The 21,378-nt window shown below is 38.0% G+C and overlaps 1 protein-coding gene across 1 annotated transcript in view; it reads right to left on the minus strand.

The window, feature by feature from the left end:
- SHQ1 (SHQ1, H/ACA ribonucleoprotein assembly factor) overlaps window positions 1-21,378 on the minus strand; it is a 54,143-nt gene that overhangs the window by 27,199 nt on the left and 5,566 nt on the right. The window contains exons 6-11 of the mRNA XM_034066556.1: window positions 20,843-20,994; window positions 19,238-19,350; window positions 16,551-16,678; window positions 6,640-6,794; window positions 4,616-4,669; window positions 1,968-2,091 (exon numbers count right to left, since the gene is read on the minus strand). Of these exons, the coding sequence (XP_033922447.1) occupies window positions 1,968-2,091; window positions 4,616-4,669; window positions 6,640-6,794; window positions 16,551-16,678; window positions 19,238-19,350; window positions 20,843-20,994 (726 nt within the window). The remainder of the gene's footprint in view (window positions 1-1,967; window positions 2,092-4,615; window positions 4,670-6,639; window positions 6,795-16,550; window positions 16,679-19,237; window positions 19,351-20,842; window positions 20,995-21,378) is intronic.

Raw genomic sequence — 21,378 nt, forward strand, 5'->3', positions numbered from 1 at the left:
AAGAGCAGCATAAGCCAGTGGAGATAAGTAAAGAGGGAGAGATACATCTTCCCCTTAGAACTTCACTACCTGACTGTTATAATGTACTTTGAATCATCAATAGTTTTTTTGCAGTTGTGTTTTGATTGCAGGGCTTTTTCGTTTGCTTAGTTTTTCTGGTTGGTTTGTTTTAATCCTGCAACTCAAATGCATTGAAAACAAACAGAAGAACTGCTTCTGAGTGATCCTGCTGTCCAAAAAGTAATATATGTACCTAGCACTTAATGCTTTTATTTGAAAGTAGTAATAAATAGAAAAGTTGCAAGTCACTTCAACAACCCAAGATAAAACATGGCTGTGTACAACTGCACAACTGAAGCTGGAATAACCATAGACTGGAAAGCCTGTTCTGTTACATGAAAGATGTCTGGGATAAACAGGGAATATATATATAAATGTCACTGCTGAAAGGATAATTTGCAGTCATTAAGGTGACAGCTCCACTCCTGAATGTGAAACAAAACAAAGCTACAAATACATAGTGTGGAGTCAGCTTCTCATTCTTCACTTTTAAATTAAATTTCCATTATTATTATTATTATTTATTTATTTTGCAATAAAATTGTTTTCATGGTATTTACTGCTTGGTTTTTTTATGAACAGCTCTACTCAGCTGTTACTTACAGCTATCTTTTTTTCCTACTAACAAGCAGAGAACTAAGATGACATATGCAAGTCAGATTTTGGCCTCTTCTTCTGGGAGAGAAAAAATATATAGGAAGTGCTAAAAGAACAAGTTTTTATGCTGATAAAAAATGGATCTCTCATCTTCCCAAACTACCACTGGACTTGCACAGTCATCTCAACCATTTTGCCTTATTCCTACAAAGAGCTATAACATTGAACATGAATTACAAATCCACCTCTTGCTCTTAAATGTGTGATTCTGTATTGCACATGCAACAGAAAAGTTTAGGAATTATGAATGGTAATTCAGTTATTTTGAACAGGAAAAAGGAAAAGAGTTAATGGACTGGCTCAGTTACACAACAAAAAACCACAACACACAGACCAACAGAAGATGTAATTCTAGAAAAAGAGGCTGGCAAGGAGAGCAGAACGTCCACATGAGGATAAGCTTCCTTTCTGTCAAAATCTCATCATCACTGACTAAGGTTAAATTAAAACAGTATCTCTTTCAAACAGTAAGTTATGCAGAGAAGCTGCCCAGATTTGCAACTACAAAACCATAATGAGGAGACCTTAATCAAACAGAACAGTTGGAATAAATGAAGACAATGATGCTTTACAAACTTCCTGTAGGAGACAAATCGTGGAAGTTATCAGAAATCCTTCCAATCTTTTTCAACACTGTTTCAGTCAGGTAATTAAAGAATAACAGAAAACACAGTGATTACTGCTATACTTGTAAGAGATCCTCTTTGAAATAAAAACATTAAGACACCTTTAGAATAGGGTCTAAAAATTTATAGCATCTAACCTACCATAACAAAAACTTCATTAAAATGTTCTTGTCCAACAGAAAAATCTCTTTACAGACAAATACAGTATAGAGAAAAACACTTTTAAGACCCTTTTGCTAAAGCTTTACAAATCACGGTTCGACAATCTTGATTTATCAAAATACAAGATTGGATCAAAGATTTTTCTAAAGATGATTAATGAAATTTATTTGTACCTTTCATTCATAATATTTTCTGGCATGAATAATACAGCTGAGTTTACACCACAACTGCATACATTATTTCTGGCTAATAAATTAGTTGCTTCAAGGGCTTTTCCCTGCTAAGGACACAATTTTGTTCTCTCCCCAGCCCCATTTTCACAGAACTACAGGATGCCCAGAAACGTCACTATCTATCAACTGTGGCTGAAACTGGCCAAAAGATTAGAGGAAACCATTAGAAACCCCAGACATAAACCAAATGTGGCTATGCAGCATCACTTCCAATCCCTAAAAAACTTACCTAGTTGCAGTATCATGACTGTATCACTGAAGGCACGTGTCACCAATCCAAAATGTCTGTACAGAGGATAGCACAGCACTCTTCTTCCAAAAGATACCAGGACATCATGAATATTAGTGAAACTCTGTGTGTGTCAGTGAAAAATCTGAATTAGTCTGTGTGATTTCCTATACAAAGAATTAGTCTTTGTTTGTTTTCCTTTGAGGAAAAAAATCATAGCAGAATAGAGCACATTTGAATATATTATTCATCTAAAACTGTATTTTAATAGCTATGGAAATCAACATGTTAAATAGAAACAAGACACTGCACATTTAGTTTGCATGGCAGGTTAACTGAAGTCCTATATGTTTTAGTGGTTTTGAACTAGAAAAGAGAATTTAGAGAACATTAGAATAAAACATCTAACTCAAGCCTTTGCCATCCTTTAGATTAAAGCGATATATTACATCTGTCCTACATTATTACATATATTAAAGGGAAACCTATAAAAAGCCTTTTAAGAATAAAGAAAAATTAAAACCACATGATATTAACAAAATACATATGTACATTTAAGTTCTTTAAAAAATGATACATGACTTTGTCATTCATGAAAATTACAGATATTTGAGACAGGGATAAATATACCTGCTCAAGGAAAGCAGTTCATTGTCCTTCTTTACAAGTGAGGAAGACCTCAAATTTACCCAGGCCAGAGGCATTAACTTAAGAGAGTAATTTCCTTTCCAGCTTTCACTTTTCAAGACAAAATATTCCATATATGAATGCAAATCAAAACACCTATTTCATCTCGAACTTTCAATTTATTCAAATTAATAAAAATGCTTTGCTGACAGCCAGCACTTTTTTTGCATTATAGAACTACCTCAACCCATTTTTCATTTTAATGGAGCACCGGTAAGCATTTAAATAATTTATGTTTTCTTATTTAATATTTAGACTCTAAGGTGTGTACATGTCACACACAGCAAAATGGCAGTCAGTTCAATCAAACCATAGCTGAGGCAATTTTGTTTACAGATTGATGAAAACACCCGCCTCTACATGGTTTGTAGAACAGATATAGTTATTAACAGCTTGGTGCCAGGAGACTGAATTTTCTGGGTGTGAAATATACTGTTGGCACAGACTGCACTAAGAACTTATAGGATGAGCACATGCAGAAAGCTCCTTCGCTATGTTCGGACGTGGATCTGAAAAGAAATCGAGATTCAAGACAATCACTGCATTTTAACTGTACTCCTTTGTGACTGCAGAACATTCAGTGGAAACTAATTAAAACAGATCTAGAAAACCACAGCATTGAACATAACCTTCACCACTGTAAGAGATGTTTAAAGGACTGAACCCAAAAAATCCTGTCAATTTCCATTTTTCATCCTGCAAACTGATACTGGGCTCAGTAATTTTAGGAATGAAGATGGGACAGTTCTTTCTAGCTTACTGTCATTGTAAGAAACTGGATTCTGGTCCACTTCCAGGACCATAACTTAATGATACAGGCTTGTGTGCTTCCAGTAAACAAAGTGAAAGTGCAAAGAACAGAATTCAGTTTGTTTCCTCTAGTCTATGCTGGTTTCAAAGGGCTAACAGCAGCTAAACAAATAGGCACGTGGCAATAATGCTGCAAAGAAGGGGGCAGGTAAAGCAACACACAACCACCAACTGCAAGAAACCTGAAACAAAAGTATTCAGCATCCAAAAGATCACACAATCATTAAACCCTGAGACAAAAGTTCTACAACCACAGAACTGAAATCTTTTTGCTACAAGAATATGGAATTCACCTTCTCCATGACAGGTGAGAAGAAAAAGAACCACCAACCACCTTTAGGTTGAGTTGTAAAAGCTTTTGCTATCACTGGCTTTCCATTTATGTCTGGGCTTCCCAGTTATGCTCCCCCAATATATTCTGAAGCCACACAGCAGAATTGAGGAGGAGCCAGAAGGTGCCTCATTTGCAGGCAAGAAAAAGAGTGAGCTAGAAGTGCAGAATAATGAACTAGGAAGGCTGAAGAAGAGTTCAGTAGTCAAAAAACCCAGAAGTGAACAATAAGCTGTTTTATCAGGGCCTGCCAGCTTTAAAAGTTATTAAAACATGTATCTGAGGCAAGACTTACAGGACACACAAACACTTAAGAAATTACATTCTCTGCTTTTTATGTCCTTGATATGCCCTTTCTATTTTAACATGCTTTTGGCAATTAAATAGGAAGGTATCTATGACTTCTGATAAAGGAGCTAGGTAGCTCTGTTTTGTTGCCCTAAGCATGGAGTTGTACACACATACGTGAAGATTAATTACAGTTACTTCCTAAATAAAAGTCAGAACTTATGAATCAAGCCCAGGAGCTCAGGACAGTGTGTGGACAAGCAGCTTTTTCTGTAGTGCTTATCCTCAGCTTTTCCAGAATGAGCCAGAAGGCAGCCCATTCCCAGACAGATGAGAGATCATACACAGCCTGTGGAGGGTGATAGCAGCTGGAAGTCCAGAAGTCAATCTTTCCCATAACATTTATTAAAAAGAGGACATTTACTTAACTCATCTTTATACTGAAAGAGTAAGCTTTCCACAAAAGCAACATCCACGACCAAAACCAAATAATACAGCAAGCAGGTAATGCAAAACTGAAGTTTTAACTTACCTCCAGCCAGCACAATGTTGCACTCAGTTTCCTTATGTTCCAAGACGATTCAACCTGATTTTAAGAGAAGACCTTAAAACAAGTGTTATCTAATTCAACATTCAAGACTGCTGGCAAACTATTTAAGGTAACATTCTGACAGCAATTTAAGAACCTCTGTGACTATGAAGCAGCAATTATTTTTATGTGCATTGAAATGGCCACAGGACAGCATTAAAAATTATATTGCAATGCAGATGTTAAATAACTGAATTGGTTTCCATATTGGGAATATCTAGCCTACGTAGAAAGCCTTTTAAATACACGAGCAATCACAGAAAAAAACAGTTTTTCAGTGGAATTCTGTCCTTTTTCACCAAGCAACAAAGTTGATTCAACAAAGCTCAAACTCAAATGTTTTGTTTCGTGAAAACAGCTCAAAACTCTGGCTTTCAAAGAGGCTACTAAAGCCAGCAGTACATGTAAAATGTCATTACAGATTCACAGTATTTGTGTGGTAGTGTGGTCTAGTGGGATGATTAGGGCATAAAGCCAGGAATGCCTGGCTCTAGTAAAGATTTGTATGGCCTGAAGATCTTGGAGGGGTGTGTGTAAAAGAACAGAATAGGAAAAAAGACTACAGTGTGTTTTCCACATATACCATACAGTTATTGCAAAGGTCACTAAATGATGGTACAATTGTGTTCCTGGTGTATTTGTGGTTCTGTGCAACACTAGCACACAATACAACCATCCCAGATTATTCTGTTGAATAAACAGGTCTGGATATTTCTGTCACTCTAAAATCCATGCCCCACACGTGAGTCTGATTAAGACAGAATGATTTGGATTATATGTTCTAATATTTTGATTAAAAGTATTTGAGAAAACACTGTATTGGTTAATATCAGCAGAGGAGATGCTGTATCTGGGAAGTGAGTCCATTTCAAAAAGGCAAGCGGTCCACAGCACAGCATGAAATCCATACTAAATTTCCACTCTTCTCTTAATATCCTGTACAAAGCCTGGGATACAGAACATAAAGCTGGCTGCTGCTTGTGGAAGAGATGGGTGAACACCAGAATCCTGAAAATGGAAACATGCCTTCCTACCTCCCTGAGTGTTTGAACACCAGGAGAAGAACACCCTGCATTAGCATTTTATTATCATTTCTTTAATGTGTGTCAATTTAAAAAGTTTTAAATGCCTCTCTCTGGTTTCCAGAATGCCCCCAGGAAACACCTTTCAGAGGTTTAGATTGGATATAAGAAAGAAATTCTTTCCTGCAAGGGTGGTGAGGTACTGGAATCGGTTGCCCAGGGAAGCTGTGAATGCTCCATCCCTGGTAGTGTTCAAGGCCAGGTTGGATGAAGCCTTGAGTGATATTGTTTAGTGTGAGGTGTCCCTGCCCATGGCAGGGGGGTTGGAACTAGATCTTGAGGTCCTTTCCAGCCCTAACTGTCCTATGATTCTATGCTCTGTGCATAAGCTTAAAAAAAGGTACCCACCAAAGTAACTCTCAAAAAACCTCACTTTTTTTAAAGGCATATAATGGTAGCCTAATGCATAGTTTTAGTCTTACAGACAATGATTTCCCATGCTCTTTCAGAATCCAAATCACTAGTGGTATTATTACACATACCTGTTTGTAATAATACCTATTATGTTGTAATTCCCTATTATGGAACTGTCCAAACCACAGAAGGAAGAAACATCAATGTAAAAGAGTAATTATTTTGTGAACTCTAAATTTACATAAATCAAGACACATCACAACATGAATCAGAAACAAACAATTGTCTGGAGTCTCCTGCAACTGCAGTTCTCTTCTACAGCTACAATACTGCTCCAGAAGAGCAGAAATCTTTAGAAATCATAACAATTCCCACATGCATCCGAATAGCTAGAGATGTAAAATCTTTGATTTTAACTTAATTTCATATTTTTAATGCTTGGAAGTAAATTCACTTTAAAAGGTAAGTCTCCTAAATGACAGCAAAGGGTCCAGGTCCAGCAGTAACTTCCTGAAACTTTTTTTGACTTACGTTCTTGTCTCCTTCATTGACACGGATTTCATAGCAATAGGCCAGAAGGACATCAATTAAACCAAGATACACATGATGACGGCTTCTTTTATCCAGAAGGTAAGATTTATTTGTGAACTTTCTCAGCTGCTCTCTCTCTTCCTCAGAGAAGACAACTATAAAAAGTCAAAGGATAATTGATTATGAATTTAAAGCTGGCACATTCATTTTAATAGGTGGTAATGCTACTTAAACAGTCTCTTTAAAAAGAAGCATGTAACTAATCACGGATCACTCATCACTCAAGAAGAGGCCTAAATCATTCTTACTTTCATTTTTAATTTTTATTAAACTCTGTCATGCTCCTTTCAAAGTCAAGTTCCAGCCCTGCAATGTACTGCATGTACCCACCCCAAAAGTGCCAAGGATTTCTGTGGACATTTGGGTATTTTAGCAGAGATAAATGTATAATTAGGATCCAAGTAAATTTAAGTCCACATTGCATAGGATAAAAATAAGAAAATGGAATAAATAAAAACATTTTCTTATTACGGAAAAGGGTAGGAGCTAAAGAAACAGAGAAGGTGAAAAAAGGAAATGTACAGTTCTGCACTTCCAAGACTTATCAATTTTGACTCATGACCTAGATATGATTTAAGAGCTTCATTTATGTTGTGTGATAACATCATTTCAGTGTCTGAAGAAAAAGAAAGATCAAAATCCTAATCCCACCAATGCTGGTATGAAAGTTGTATCTCCTTCCAAAGACTTTCGGTGTACTATGTGACTGTCATATTTTGCTTATCTTCAGTATTTAGAGTGGCTATATTGAGCCTACCCCAAGAATCTCGTCATCCAGTACTTCCACTTTGAGATGTGTAAGGAAGACAACAGCAACACAGGAGGCATGTTGTGACAATGCATCAAAGTATTTCTTTAGAAAGAGTGGCATAGACAGAGATAGCTAGGATTGAATATTGCATGGTAACCTTCTGAAGAGTACTTGAAACACTTCAGAAAGGATGGGATAAGTGCCCTGAAATAACAGTAGAGATTAAGTAGATAACTGACAAGAAGCCAGCCCTGTACAAACTCACTTATCAAGAAGCCATTTAGTACAATTAAAACAGCCAGAAGCCAGAGGTAAGAGATTTTCAGCCAGGCTGCCTGGAGCGCAGGCATTCCATGTCAGCAGGCTCTGATTCACTGAATAGGACAGATGTAGTGAGCACATTTTGGTCATGCCACAGAAGAAAGTTACACACACAGGGTGACTTGACAGGAGAGACATGTCCCTAGCCTGACAGCTGATGCTTTGCTGCACTGAGGAAGTCACACTCCATAATTTCTTCAAGCACCAGTAACACTAGAACCAGCTTGACTTCACAGTACCATGACTGAAGGAGATTTCTCTAAGGACAGGAACAAGCCTAAGACAGCACTCTTGTCACACTTTCAAGCGAAACCCTGAGTGCCAGGAGCAGGTACATGATGTATGCTTTAACTTGCTGAATTTTAATTATTTATTCTAGGGAAGAGGGTGCAAAGCCAAACCCTTACAATTACTACTGATGTATCTCTTGAATTATACTTTACTACGCCTTGAGTCACTATGTTCCGGCATGCTTACCTGAGAGACCAGAGAAAAGCTGTTTGCAAGATATACAAACTTTAAAATGTAAACCAATTAATAGTTAACACACTAAGCTGAGGATGTGATACTAAATATTAATATGTTCATCACCCCAGTAAAGCACCTGAGGAGTTCTTGCTAGACTGGGAGGCAGCTGGGAAGGGTCAGCCTTTGTGATTCTGAGACTGATCCTTGAGTACTGCTGAGCCACCATCTTCCACCAGCTTCATCAGCATTTACATCTTGACCTGATAACTCAGCAATTTCTGCCCTAACTTGATCCCTGCTTTTCCAGTTTAGGCTTTTAAATGTTCCACATTGGTATTTACCTGTGGAGTCCTCGAGCTACTAACAATCCTACCTGCAATTTGACTATTCCTGTTTTCCTGCAGACCTTCTCACAGCTCCTTCCCAGCAGCATGAGCCAAGGTCACACAGCTGGGCACAACCCAGAATCCAGAGCCCTGGGACACAGCTAAATCCCCTCAGGACTGTGGGATGTGACAGCATAGGTTACAGACAGAAAAAGGGTTACAACTCCTAATAAATAAAGCTTTTTACAGCCCTTGACCATTTCTTTACCATAAGGATGATAATTTCATGTATGCTTATAGATATTTCTCCTCAAACATTGCTCATCATTGTTTTACACAATCCATGTGCTCAGGGTTTCTGAGGCAGGGAGTCTGCTTTTAAGACATGCAGCTTCTTTATCCCAGGAGCTTTCTACAAACTTCCCAATTTTATTATGTGTTTTGAAACAAATGTCTGTGGCACGTACATATGCACACACCTCATCTCCAGACAAAGTTATGAATTAGGCAAAACACTGTTGAATGTTTCTTCTGTATGAACTTTTAAAATGTTTCTATGAGCTTCATAAACATGAAATACTTGATTTAAATGTCTACGGAAAGTTCTTGTGAGCTAAACGTTTCTCTGGAGTCAAGCCAGTCTCCATTTATTTATAAGCTCCCACAAAAAGAAATTCCAACTTTTATATCATCTGGAGAAAGCCAATCTCTCCCACTTGCTATGATCTTGTGCAAAGTGACAATTTAGCAAGACTACAGCAGTTCTGTTTTCCTGGTAATGCAATGTGGTGCAGTATTACCCCTTATATCACAAATACAGATGATTAATCTATGTTCTATTGGCAATTTTTTTCTAAGTTCTTAAATTGCATTGATTCTTCAATGAGTCACCTCTATCACTCACATTAAAATGATCCATAAAACCATATATGCAAAGTTTTAGCACATTTGAAAAACATAAAATCAAACCATTCTGTAAGTTGCTACAGTAGGGTGGGTTTAATAAGGTATCATAACAGGGTGTTTACAGTTAGCTGGTCCAATTGGAAATTAAAAAAGACATTTCCAATTTCAGCCACCTTCCACTAGAAAACCCTCTCCTGGAATACAAGACAATTTATTATTGTATAATGCAAATGGCACTTCCACCCTCAAGAAAAGCACAAAAGAGAAGAGGTGAAACTGAAGCTAAAGATGCGAAAGAAACTGAGAAGTGAATGGCCAGAAGTTTGGTAGCAAAGACTACTACAGCAGATCAGAGTCATAACACTTAAAATCACTTCTGATGACTACAGGAATGAAGAAGTTTGTTAGAAAGATGGAAATATTAAAGTTTTACTAACAAGTATTGGCTAGATTCCCTAAAATCCACATTGTAAAGGAATATGTAAATGTGATCCATACATTCCTCACAAACAGAAAGCAAAAGAACTCCAAGTGAAGTTTACCAAACCCAGGAGATAAAGTTTTCTTCCTCTAGAATGCAAACTTTCTGAAGCATCTAACATATACAACTGGACCATAAACACAGGAACTGCAAGTCTACTAGAAAGCAACGTCAAGATGTAGGCTAGACAGCTCCAAAGGTAAATGTTACAAGATGTTCATTAACTCAATGCAAAGTGCTTGGTATTCTAAATAAAATCTCTCTCTGGAGAAAACACTTCAATTTTACAAACAGGTGTCTATCCATTCCTTAAAGTTTTTGAATGGTAAATTATCCAGGCCTGGAACTCATTATTAACATGCCAAAACCACCACCTACTTTGTTTCCCCAATTCAAAAATACAAGTACATACTACAAGACTAACAAGTAAAACTGCATTTTCTGCTATATCAATTAAGCCTGTTCATTTTTGTACACTTGTGTTACCGATGCTTTAACAGTATCTGTATGATATTAGTCTAGTGCAAAGCAGCATCTGCTGCTACTTATCAAATCCTGAATTTGCAAGTTCTCCTTGAGATTTATTTTTAAACGTTTTGTACATTTGTCAGTGCCAAAATCACACTCCTTCTAGCCACAGTATAAATGTATTAATATATGCATGTCTAAAGGAACCAAATTAATCTCACATCCAGAATTCCTGATAGATGATACAGCAGAGATTAGCCTTACTTTTTAATCATCTCCTCCACTTACTCTAAACTAGTCATTCCTCATGCTAAATGTATTTCAAATTGCCCTTCAGTACCCCAACTGTCAATGAAGTACAGTTTAATCTTTAAAGGGGAGGATGAGGTCTGACACCAGAGGGTGTTTTGTTATGGTCTTACTGATGTTTTACCCTGCCGATAACATCACTTAAATCAAGACAGCATAAGATTAGTATCTCAAGACTACTATGACACTTATGGTTTTAAATGTGTTAGAGGCACTTAGATTAAAATGTGCTATTTGGACAGATAGCTGACTCAGTGGTCAGACTCAGAAAATTACAGCGAAGTATAGGTCAGGAAGGAGCCAGGCTAGTCAGCTGGTCCAGCCTTCTTCTTGTGAAAGCAGAGCCTTGGCTTATGGTCCTGTCAAGCCAAGTTGTGAATTCCAGAGCTACCTCAAAGGAAAATAACTGAGCAGAACCACCATCCTTTTACATTAAAAGAAGAAAGGCAGCACTACTCTGACGAGAAAGACACCAAAAGGCTTTGTTCAGGATCAGCATTACCCACAGTGCTGGATACTGCCATATAAAAACACTTGGTAACAATACTGTAAACTTCAGTAACTGAAATAATGAAGCCAAATTTTCTACTGATTTGTGTCTGGATTTGCTGCTAACTCGTAAGATGTGAAAGGTTACTGACACTTTCCACAGTGCTGACATGCCAATAACATATTTCCTGCATGGACTATACAATGTCGATCCAATAAATGCACTCTTCCCCTTGTACAAGGGCCATTTTTTTAGAACCTGCAGAAAGTGGCCATCTTCAGAATTACTGAATCATAGAATCAACTAGGTTGGAAAAGAACTTTAAGATCATCAAGTCCAAACATTAACCCAGGACCCACAAGAACTCTGTCAAGGAGACAGCGATCAGATGAGCTTCAGTTCTCCAGGAAGTGAGCCAAAAGCCCTAAAAACATGAAAATGTCTTCCTTTGAACAACCATGTTTGCTCTAAACTATGATCATTCAAATCTGGTTTGTTCATCCCTCCCCTTCCTTTACAATCATTCCATTCAAAGTTTTGCTTTTTTATCTTTTCTTTCTCTAATTCTCAAATTAACATTTACAGCATATTTCCTCCATACCAATTCTGGTGTTCTTCCTCCAGGTATTCTCCATAAAGTCACTGGACTTGAACACTCTTTCCTGGATCTTGCAAGTTCCTTTATGCTAATTTTTGTCATTCTTCTTTAACAAATCTGCAGTTCCTATAAACTGTATCAAAACCGTACATCATTCTTTATTCCACATCTTGTTGTTCTTGCCTTTTAAAATCTGAGATACTTTACAGCAGAGACCTATCATTTGTCCTATCATATGACATATGATATGTTAAGAATTTTGCATGAATAAACAGCAGTCTTTCCTCACATGAAGATCACTTGCTCTGTGGCAGGAATGTACACATGCTGCAAAAGCCCAGAAGATCAAGTAAAACAAGTAAACAGAACAATTGTAGAAATCTGGTGATTCATCTTAAACTTATGAATCTACAACTAATGGTTTATCTTTGAGTAGAGCCCTCCTGAAAGGTGGATCTTTAAAAAGAAATTGCTTCCCAACCTATAAAGAAATCGGAAAGACAGAATGGTCACTAGTAAGTATGACAGGTTACTGTAAGCAAAATAAAATACCCTTGGAACACACAGATACAACATTAAATACATGTTAGCCTGAGCCTTTGAAGATCCTTGTGCTGCCTAAAAAGGAGTTCTTACAGTTGTGCTATTCAAAGTAGAATAAAAATTAACTTTTCACTAAGTTGAACGTGACTGTTAGAAAACACAAAATCTTTAATCTGGAATCTGTAGAAGCAAGACTGTAACATAAACTTCAACAGCAGCAGAAAGCAAGAGCTTTCCAACGGTTTTGCTCCCTCATGGGAAGAAATGCTGTGTAATTAGTTAAGCTAGACATTATAAGCGTGAACAAAATCTGGGTCTTTCAGCTTTAGAAAACGTCCACTCCAAAAATGGTATTTTGCTGCAAACATGATGGTGAAAACTGCTCTCTCGTATTTCCTCTGGTTCTTCAGCCACACTGCAAGGGCAATACTCTCAGCTGCTGGGTGGCTAGTAAGCTGGGGGACAGAGGGGATAAACAAAAACCCCACAAAGAGCAAGAAGAGATGATACACAGCAAAAGGTAAAAAAGGACAAAAGAAAGAACAAACATATAGGACAATAAAAGAAACTTTAAAAAGACAAAATATACCACACACACAAGCAAAGACAGAAGAGAACTGAAGACTGTAAATGCTAATGAGAAGAAATGATCCAAAAAGGAAAAAAATCTGGTAATGAGACATTAAAAAAACCTGATGATGAAAAAATAAGAGAGAGAATTATCAGGGCTGAAAGTAAGAACAGTATCAACCAAACAAAACATGCAGTTAATTGTAATGCCATGGGAGAAAAAGCAATCTGTATTTCTAATTGCTCCTTGTAGCCAAAGGCATTATAAAGACAAAAGTAATCAAGTTTTTGATTCCAAGGAACCAATGAAGATAAAAACCAAAAGGACATCAATATAAATTAGCCAAAGGAAGAAACAAAACAAAAATACTCTTGGTTCAGGGTTTGTGAATCAGAAAACGTACTTTTAAAGAACCTGGTAATTTGTGTCATTTTCCCACACTAAACTCACATTTCCACGTAGTAACTTGAGAAGTCAGCTCTCAGTAACATTCCTATTTCCACAGACACTGTGTGGGTGGCACCTGTCCGAATGGCAGCAGTAACAAAGCACAGAAAACAGGGACTCTAAAGGTACCAAGTGTCAAATTTTAGTTCCAATGCCCTAATACTGTGGTAGCCTGTACTGTAGTCCACTATCAATAATGCTTTGACATTGCCATTCCTACCTTCTTGTCTTCCCAGATTAACTTCAGTTAACAACCCTTTAAAAAGATACAGCATTTCATGTTGGAGGGCAGCAGGCTTCCTCAGTACGAGATGCTGCACATCTGACAGCTATTGCCATCTTATCTCTGTTTTTATGTTTTTGTGAATTGGCTTCAAGCAGCACATGTTTAATTAAGAACACAACCTTCCTGGACACAGGACAGACAATATTTCTGCAAGCTGGCCATATTACACCTATCACAAGTTGTACACTTTTTAAACATCCCAATATATGACATTTCTTTACAAGCTGTATGCTTGGAAGTCCTCATCATGAAAGACAATGGAAATTGCCTAATTTCAGATGTTTTCCTGAATAGAAAACATGAATTTGCAACTCAGAAAGAGGAAGAAATCTGAGTACTCTTCATTTTATGCCTTTTTCCCATAAAAAATAAAAAGAAACTGCATGACAGTTTTAATCCCTCCTTGTTTATGCCCTTAAACTGGTTCAGAAGCAAACAGGGATACACATATACACAGGCTCAAAGAATTACCACACACCGCAAAACATAACTGCAGTACACGTTTGTGCCCCTAGAGCTTCTGTGCTCAAGTACCCTTTGGCTTTTCATAGTTTAGCACTAGTGTTCAAAGGCTTTTTACTACAAGCACACTCTAATGCCAATGACAGCCTCCTTATCCTTCTAGCTGTAGAGCACACCTTCCTTTAATGCAGACTTCTCCCCAGTTCTAGCGGAAATAACATTTCTCAAGTAGTAAAGAAGGCCCTTCACTCAGCATGGTCCTTGTTGTTTTTATGTGCCTTTTTCATGTCACTTCCACTTACCAAGCATGCATACTGGAATACGAGTTAACACAGATATAAAGTCAAACTGCATTCAGCTGGTAAGAATTCCTGAATCTGTAACTCATATTAACCAGACCATCCCATTGATTGGATAAAGCATAAAAGCAATACAAAACCACAGGTAACACATCCTATTGATAGTCAGGCTCCAGGTCCAAGAACCCAGATCTACCTTTTACCATTTTGCATTCTATTCCTAAAAAACTTTCAAGTAGAACCTGTACTCCCTCTCATGGTGGTTGCTTTCACCACAACTCACTCAGGTTTAAGAACCTCCACGGGTTTCAGATTTCCATTCTGCCCTTTGCCATCCCCATCTGCTGTCCCCATTCAAACACCCTTAGCAAAACTGAGATCTTTTTAAGGAAAAGGGTGGGTTGTTGTCATTAACATAACCCAGATGGCCTCTCATGTTCCTTAAATTTCCTCAAGATCCAATAAACTACCTGAGCCACTTCATTCAGCTATAGGAAGGTCACACTAAATTCTTCTGATCACTCCTACTAAATGCATCTGTTAAAACAACTGTTTTAGAGAAAGATGATCCTTTATGTAGTTCCATTTTCTGCATAACTTTCATTAGCTTGCCAGGCTTTGAGCAGTTTGTCTGCTGCTGTTGTCCCTGAAACCCAGCAACATATGTGTGCATTTTTATTTCAGAATTTCAATTTGGACTAAAACCATCCTTTATCAATAATATCATCCAGCAGCTCTTCCTTTTCATTATATTCGTCAATACAGGCAAACATTAGCAGTGTTTCATTTACTCAGGAGTAAACAGATGAAAACAAACAGAAGAACCCCTCATTATTCTATTTTCAAGCCTCTTGTACCTTTGTACAATGCTTTTTAAATCAAATGCTTATGGTGGATATAATTTACAATTTCTGGCTTTAGAGGCTGAAAAGAGACCGGTAATGAAGATCAGATTACATTCACAGTGAAGTACACAACACTTACACAGATTCCATTGTTCTGAAGGAAATGTGAATGTACAGGTATTATTAGTGCACCAATATTTGCTAAGACCCTCTGGTGAAGGGATTATCATTATCTACTTCAGTTACGTTGGATTTTCCTACTACACAGGAAATGAACAAAGGACAATAAAAGAATATGCATAATAGTAACTTGTAATGCTCTCTGCAATCACCGTGTACAGACAGATAACCTCAGTTACCTGTTAACAGTACTGCCACAAGGTCACCTACTAAACCTGAAATCATCCCTTTTAGCTTCTAAAAGGACATAAAGATTTTCCTTTGAAAAAAAGCCTCCAAGACCCATAAAAGTATCAGTAGAGTAATAAATGCCACAAGCATGTGTGCTACTGTGTCAATAAAACACCCTACAGAAGACACGCTTATCAGAGCCAAAGGGCTGATATTAGTACAATCTTCCACAGCTGATTCTTGCAAAACTTGCTGTGAAGTGTCTGCAGCTTATTTGGAATTGGGCACAAAACCCAGCTTTGGCTATTTTTTCCATTGAAAATACAAGTAAGAAAGGGAGAACAGTTACTTGAAAAATCTGAAGAGAGAAGAAATAAGCACCAGCAACAAAGGACCCATTTTCTAGCTGTTACAATCACTAAACAAAGATAGGTTTGATTTGATTTCAATTACTATGACTTACTGACATTCATATCTCTTTTGAAATCTTAACTACTACAGCAAACCCTTAAAAGGTTTTACCCTTAAAAGGGAACTTCTTCATTGATAGCTGAAATCCTGAAACAGCCTTTATGAACAATTAACTCCAAAATTTGCTCTGTTGATTAAAGAGATCACACACTACACTAGGCAACTGACAGATAAAATGCTTAGGATGAAACAACCACTTTATAATATACTGTTAATTACACACATGCAAGTGTCTCAAAGATTTCAGTATAAAGCTGTCCCTCAGAGAATCTATTTTTTTTACTGGAGGACAGAAGTAACAGAACACGCCTTTATGAAGAATGGTTAAGACCAAAAATTGTAGAGTTAAAACCATATTTTTTCCCTTAGGAACAATAACCTAAAAGATACTGTGGCATCACAGCAATTATCATTCAAGCAACAAGTGCGTATATATATACACACATATATATTCTCACCAACTGTATGAGTGTCCTGATCCTGATGACTTTCCCCCTTCAAGGCTGTCATTTCTTTATGAGCATCAACCCACCATGGTTTGTACTTCAGAACATGCTGAACAGCTTCATCTTCAAAAAAATCAGCACTAGTGAAAAAAAGAAGAAAGAAAACAAACATCAAACCCAATCATAGAATCATAGAATAGTTAGGGTTGGAAAGGACCTCAAGATCTAGTTCCAACCCCCCTGACATGGGCAGGGACACCTCACACTAAACCATATCACCCAAGGCTTCATCCAACCTGGCCTTCAACACTGCCAGGGATGGAGCATTCACAACTCCCCTGGGCAACCCATTCCAGTGCCTCACCACCCTAACAGGAAAGAATTTCTTCCTTATATCCAATCTAAACCTTCCCTGTTTAAGTTTGAACCCATTATCCCTTGTCCTATCACTACAGTCCCTAATGAACAGACCCTCACCAGCATCCCTACAGCCCCCTTCAGATACTGGAAGGCTGCTATGAGGTCTCCACGCAGCCTTCTCTTCTCCAGGCTCAACAGCTCCAACTTTCTCAGCCTGTCTTCATACGTGAGGTGTTCCAGTCCCCTGATCATCCTCGTGGCCTCCTCTGGACTTGTTCCAACAGTTCCATGTCCTTTTTATGTTGAGGACACCAGAACTGCACACAATACTCCAAGTGAGGTTTCACAAGAGCAGAGTAGAGGGGCAGGATAACCTCCTTTGAACTGCTGGTCACACTTCTTTTGATGCAGCCCAGGATACGGTTGGCTTCCTGGGCTGTAAGCGCACACTGAAGCCGGCTCATGTTCATTTTCTCACTGACCAAGACCCCAAGTCCTTCGCAGGGCTGCTCTGAATCTCTTCTCTGCCCAGCCTGTAGCTGTGCCTGGGATTGCTCTGACCCAGGTGTAGGACCTTGCACTTGGCATGGTTAAACTTCATGAGGTTGGCATCAGCCCACCTCACAAGCGTGTCAATGTCCCTCTGGATAGCATTTCTTCCCTCCAGCGTATCAACCAAACCACATATCTTGGTGTCATCAGCAAACTTGCTGAGGGCGCACTCAATCCCACTGTCCATGTCACCGACAAAGATGTTAAACAAGACTGGTCACAACAACTTCTAGTGCTTGTGGGTATATTTTAATGCATACATAGAATACACCTGACTTGGCTGTAGGCTATTTTCCATACATTAGAAATATTTTCTGACATAAAAGCAGAAAATAATCATTATTAAAAGCATAAACAATATTCTCCTATTTTACAACATCCCTTCTTTACTTCCTCCACCTTTCCTGAGCCACCCAGAAACCTGGGAAATTGATGAGCTTGCAGCATGACATAAAGGTGAACAAAGCTTACTTGTTCTGGGTGTTAAAGGAAGACATTCCAAAGAGAAGAATTCGCCAACAATGTCACTGGCAGCAAATTGCATTTTATTGGGAAGTACTCCCACTTTGGGTACTTTTGCATATACTTTGGGGAACGGTATGCAGCTGAAGGGCAAAGATACAGTAGGGATGGGGATGAACTTCTAGGTAAACAAGGGCCTACCTAGTGTAGCAAGGTGGGAAAAGAAGAGTTGCACATGAATTCTGGAAGAGAGACTACCTCCACCTCAGCATGAAGCCACTGTGGTAAAAATCTCAATACAGTATTTCTGGGAGGATTTATACCAAGTGATTCAAGTTCTAAGTCTCCTCTTATTTTAGTTTTTTCTTCACAACAAGCAATCATATAAATACCGAGAACAAAAACAAACAAAAAAAAGCAGGAAAATTCCTTATACCTTCCTGATCATGACACAAAACCTGTCCAGTCTACTGAACACAGACACAATTTGCTTTACTCTCACACTGCCTGTTTTTTGTTGCCTTCCTTCAGTATCTTTACAAAGTAACTAAAAGAGATCAGCAAGCCTGCATTTTCCTGAAAGGCAACAGAACACTTGCTTGCCAGTTTCTCCCCTGTTCCTCATCAGGATACACAAAAAAACCACTTTTTGTTGAAGAAGGATTGGTATCATCTGAAGCAACAAAAACACAGTCATTAAACTGAATGTTTGTAGCTCATCCACCAAGCCAGAACACAGGATTTAAGATGGAAACTTACAATTACTGTCAGTTGCATCACATTATAGGTTAGGAACTACTTCAGTTCTAAGTGAAACATTCTTCCAAGTGATGGTTCAAGAAGGCTTTTCTAATTTCTGTGTGCTACAGAAACACATACAGCTGCCTCTGAAAAACCTGATGGGAAAAATACCAGTCTTGCAAAGATAACTTCTGAAACAACTCAAAGTGTGTTAAGCCTCCCTCTCACCAACAAAACAGAAGTATTAATTCCCCCTACCAGGGACTATGCTCTTTTTCCACCAAATCAATCTTGCACGAGTCACAGTATATTAACAGAGCTCATAGTTTCACTTTAGTTACTTATCTGGAAGTTTCTGAACCTAACTTGGCCTGAAATACTCAAACTTGAAAGGCATGAAGAATCACTTCCACCTTCACATTCATGGGATGAAGCAGAAAGAAACATGAAGTCTTGGTTTGGACCTTTTCCTCATTCTGCTGTAAAGCTATAATTTCCAAAAACTCAAACATTTTTGAAAAGAAAAAGTGAATATTTCAATTGAGGTACTTCTACTTGACTAGATGAAGTAAATCAATACTCACAGGTAATGATCAGGCTCAAACTTGGCAGCCTCAGCTGCCAGACGTTTCCTCCTGCGCTCATCTACAGGAGTTTGGTCTGGATCCTTAATGTCAATAACATCACTGAGTTCATCCTGAAAATGCAACAAAAATTATAGTACCAGGCCATATGTATCACATACAAGATTTATTCAGTAAGAGTTCAGGAAGAATGCTTATCAGCATTACTACACTGAAATCCCTAGATGTTCTTCAATCTCCCTTTCAAATCTTCCAAATTCATGCTCCATTGTGCAAATAAAACATCAAAATTCCAAAGAAATTCAATTACTCAAAGCTCCTTAGAATTCAGGGTATTATGAATTCTATTCAGGCTGTTTTATCATAAGGCAGCGCGTTACTCTGCATTATGATAAAATCTGCAATGTTTAACAAAGGCACGCAACCACAGAGGCATGATAAAACTCACAGATACTGTTTTTGTGACTTTTGAGATTACCCTCAGAGTCTGAAGTGGCCATACATTAGTTAATGGGCAACTGCAGTAACATTTAAGCATCATTAAGTAGTGGCACATTAAAGCTGATAGAAAATGTACTCCTTCACAAATTTCACTCTAATAAACTAGTGTATACATCCTAATATCATTTAAATACATTCTCCATAAACAGCAAACCTTCTGCTCCAAATTCTGATAATTCTACAATTCATGCAGTAAGTACAGTTACATAATTAAGCTGCTTTAAGGAGCTACAACTTAAATTGCTTAACACATAAGAGCAAAGTAACTGCATTTGATAGCTCCTATCTCAACAATTAATCTGCAAAAGCAAAAGCAAATTGCAGTGCATCAGCATAACCCTTATAAATCCCACAGATACTAGGTGGACAGACAGTTTGAAGAACGCACACTTCAAAAGTTATGTCTGGTAAGAAGAGTCTAAAATAAAAAGTACAGTGAGAAAATCACCACTAATTTCACAATGATAAAAAATTTTACTGCAACAACCACACAGATTAGCCAGCTTGCATTTGGTTGCTGGTTTTGGTTTGGTTTTAATTTCTCTTTAACTTAAAAAGTAATTAAAATTCATGGCATCCAAAATACACTCTACAACAATGTTAAAAGAGTTTGAAGTCAGAACAGAAGACGGTACCAAATATAATGCAAAAGTGTTAAATCAGACTGTTAACAGCCTGCAGACTGTTTGCAGCTTGTCAGAACTCTTCACCTGGCACGTGGCCTACTTCATAGAGACCTTTTCCCATGTCTTCACAGGCCAGCTGAGCTGTGCTGGTGACGGCAGCACACTTCCAGAGCCTGATTTCACCAAGGGCCCTATTTAGCCCTTTTCTCCAGCACTGAAATTACTCCAGAGACAGATCAGCCTCTTGAATCTGCTATGCAATTTACTCAATCTTGACCACCCCCTACTTCCACAGGAACAAGGGTTTGTCTGTACCACTACATGCAAAAGCAGAGTATTCTCAGTAACGGAGTGGGAATAACGGAATGGGATAACGGAAAACAGTTACTTAATGATTCCCTCCTGTCCACAGAACAAGCCTGGATGACTGCACGATACCCAGTACTTTTATGATAGGAAAAGGCAAAAACGCATCTACCTGCAGCCGCTGGAACACCCCTGACCGCAAGTTCCCAAAGCCGTAACAGTACTGTAGTGGTAGACCATTTTCTGCGCTGTCTTTGTAAGGGGTCTGCTCTATTTCCCAGTCAAATTCTTCTTCCTCCTCTTCAGACAACTCAGCAGAGGCAGCTGTATTTATCGCATGGTCAAAGAAGGAAAATTATTACACAGAAAATACCTGTGTTCTAATTGAAAGGAAAACATTGGTAATACAATAAGCCTTCTTCATTTTAATGCACCTAAGAAATCTTACACAACAGTGGGTCACACAGGCAGATGCTAATATCAATAATCCATAGGTTCTGCTCCGAATTCTCCAACTTTTAAAAACGAAAACCAGGAACACTAAAGTTTTTAACTATATGCCCTCAAAGACTGAAATAATTGCTGCCCTGATTTCAGCAAGATCAAAACTCGATGCTGAGACAATATTAACGAGGAACAAAGCCATGTTATCAACAACTGAAGAAAAGCATAAGAAAATTAGCCACAAATAAACATTCTTGTCTGTTA

Source organism: Melopsittacus undulatus, chromosome 9 (assembly GCF_012275295.1).
Source record: "Melopsittacus undulatus isolate bMelUnd1 chromosome 9, bMelUnd1.mat.Z, whole genome shotgun sequence".
NCBI classification, from domain to species: Eukaryota; Metazoa; Chordata; class Aves; order Psittaciformes; family Psittaculidae; genus Melopsittacus; species Melopsittacus undulatus.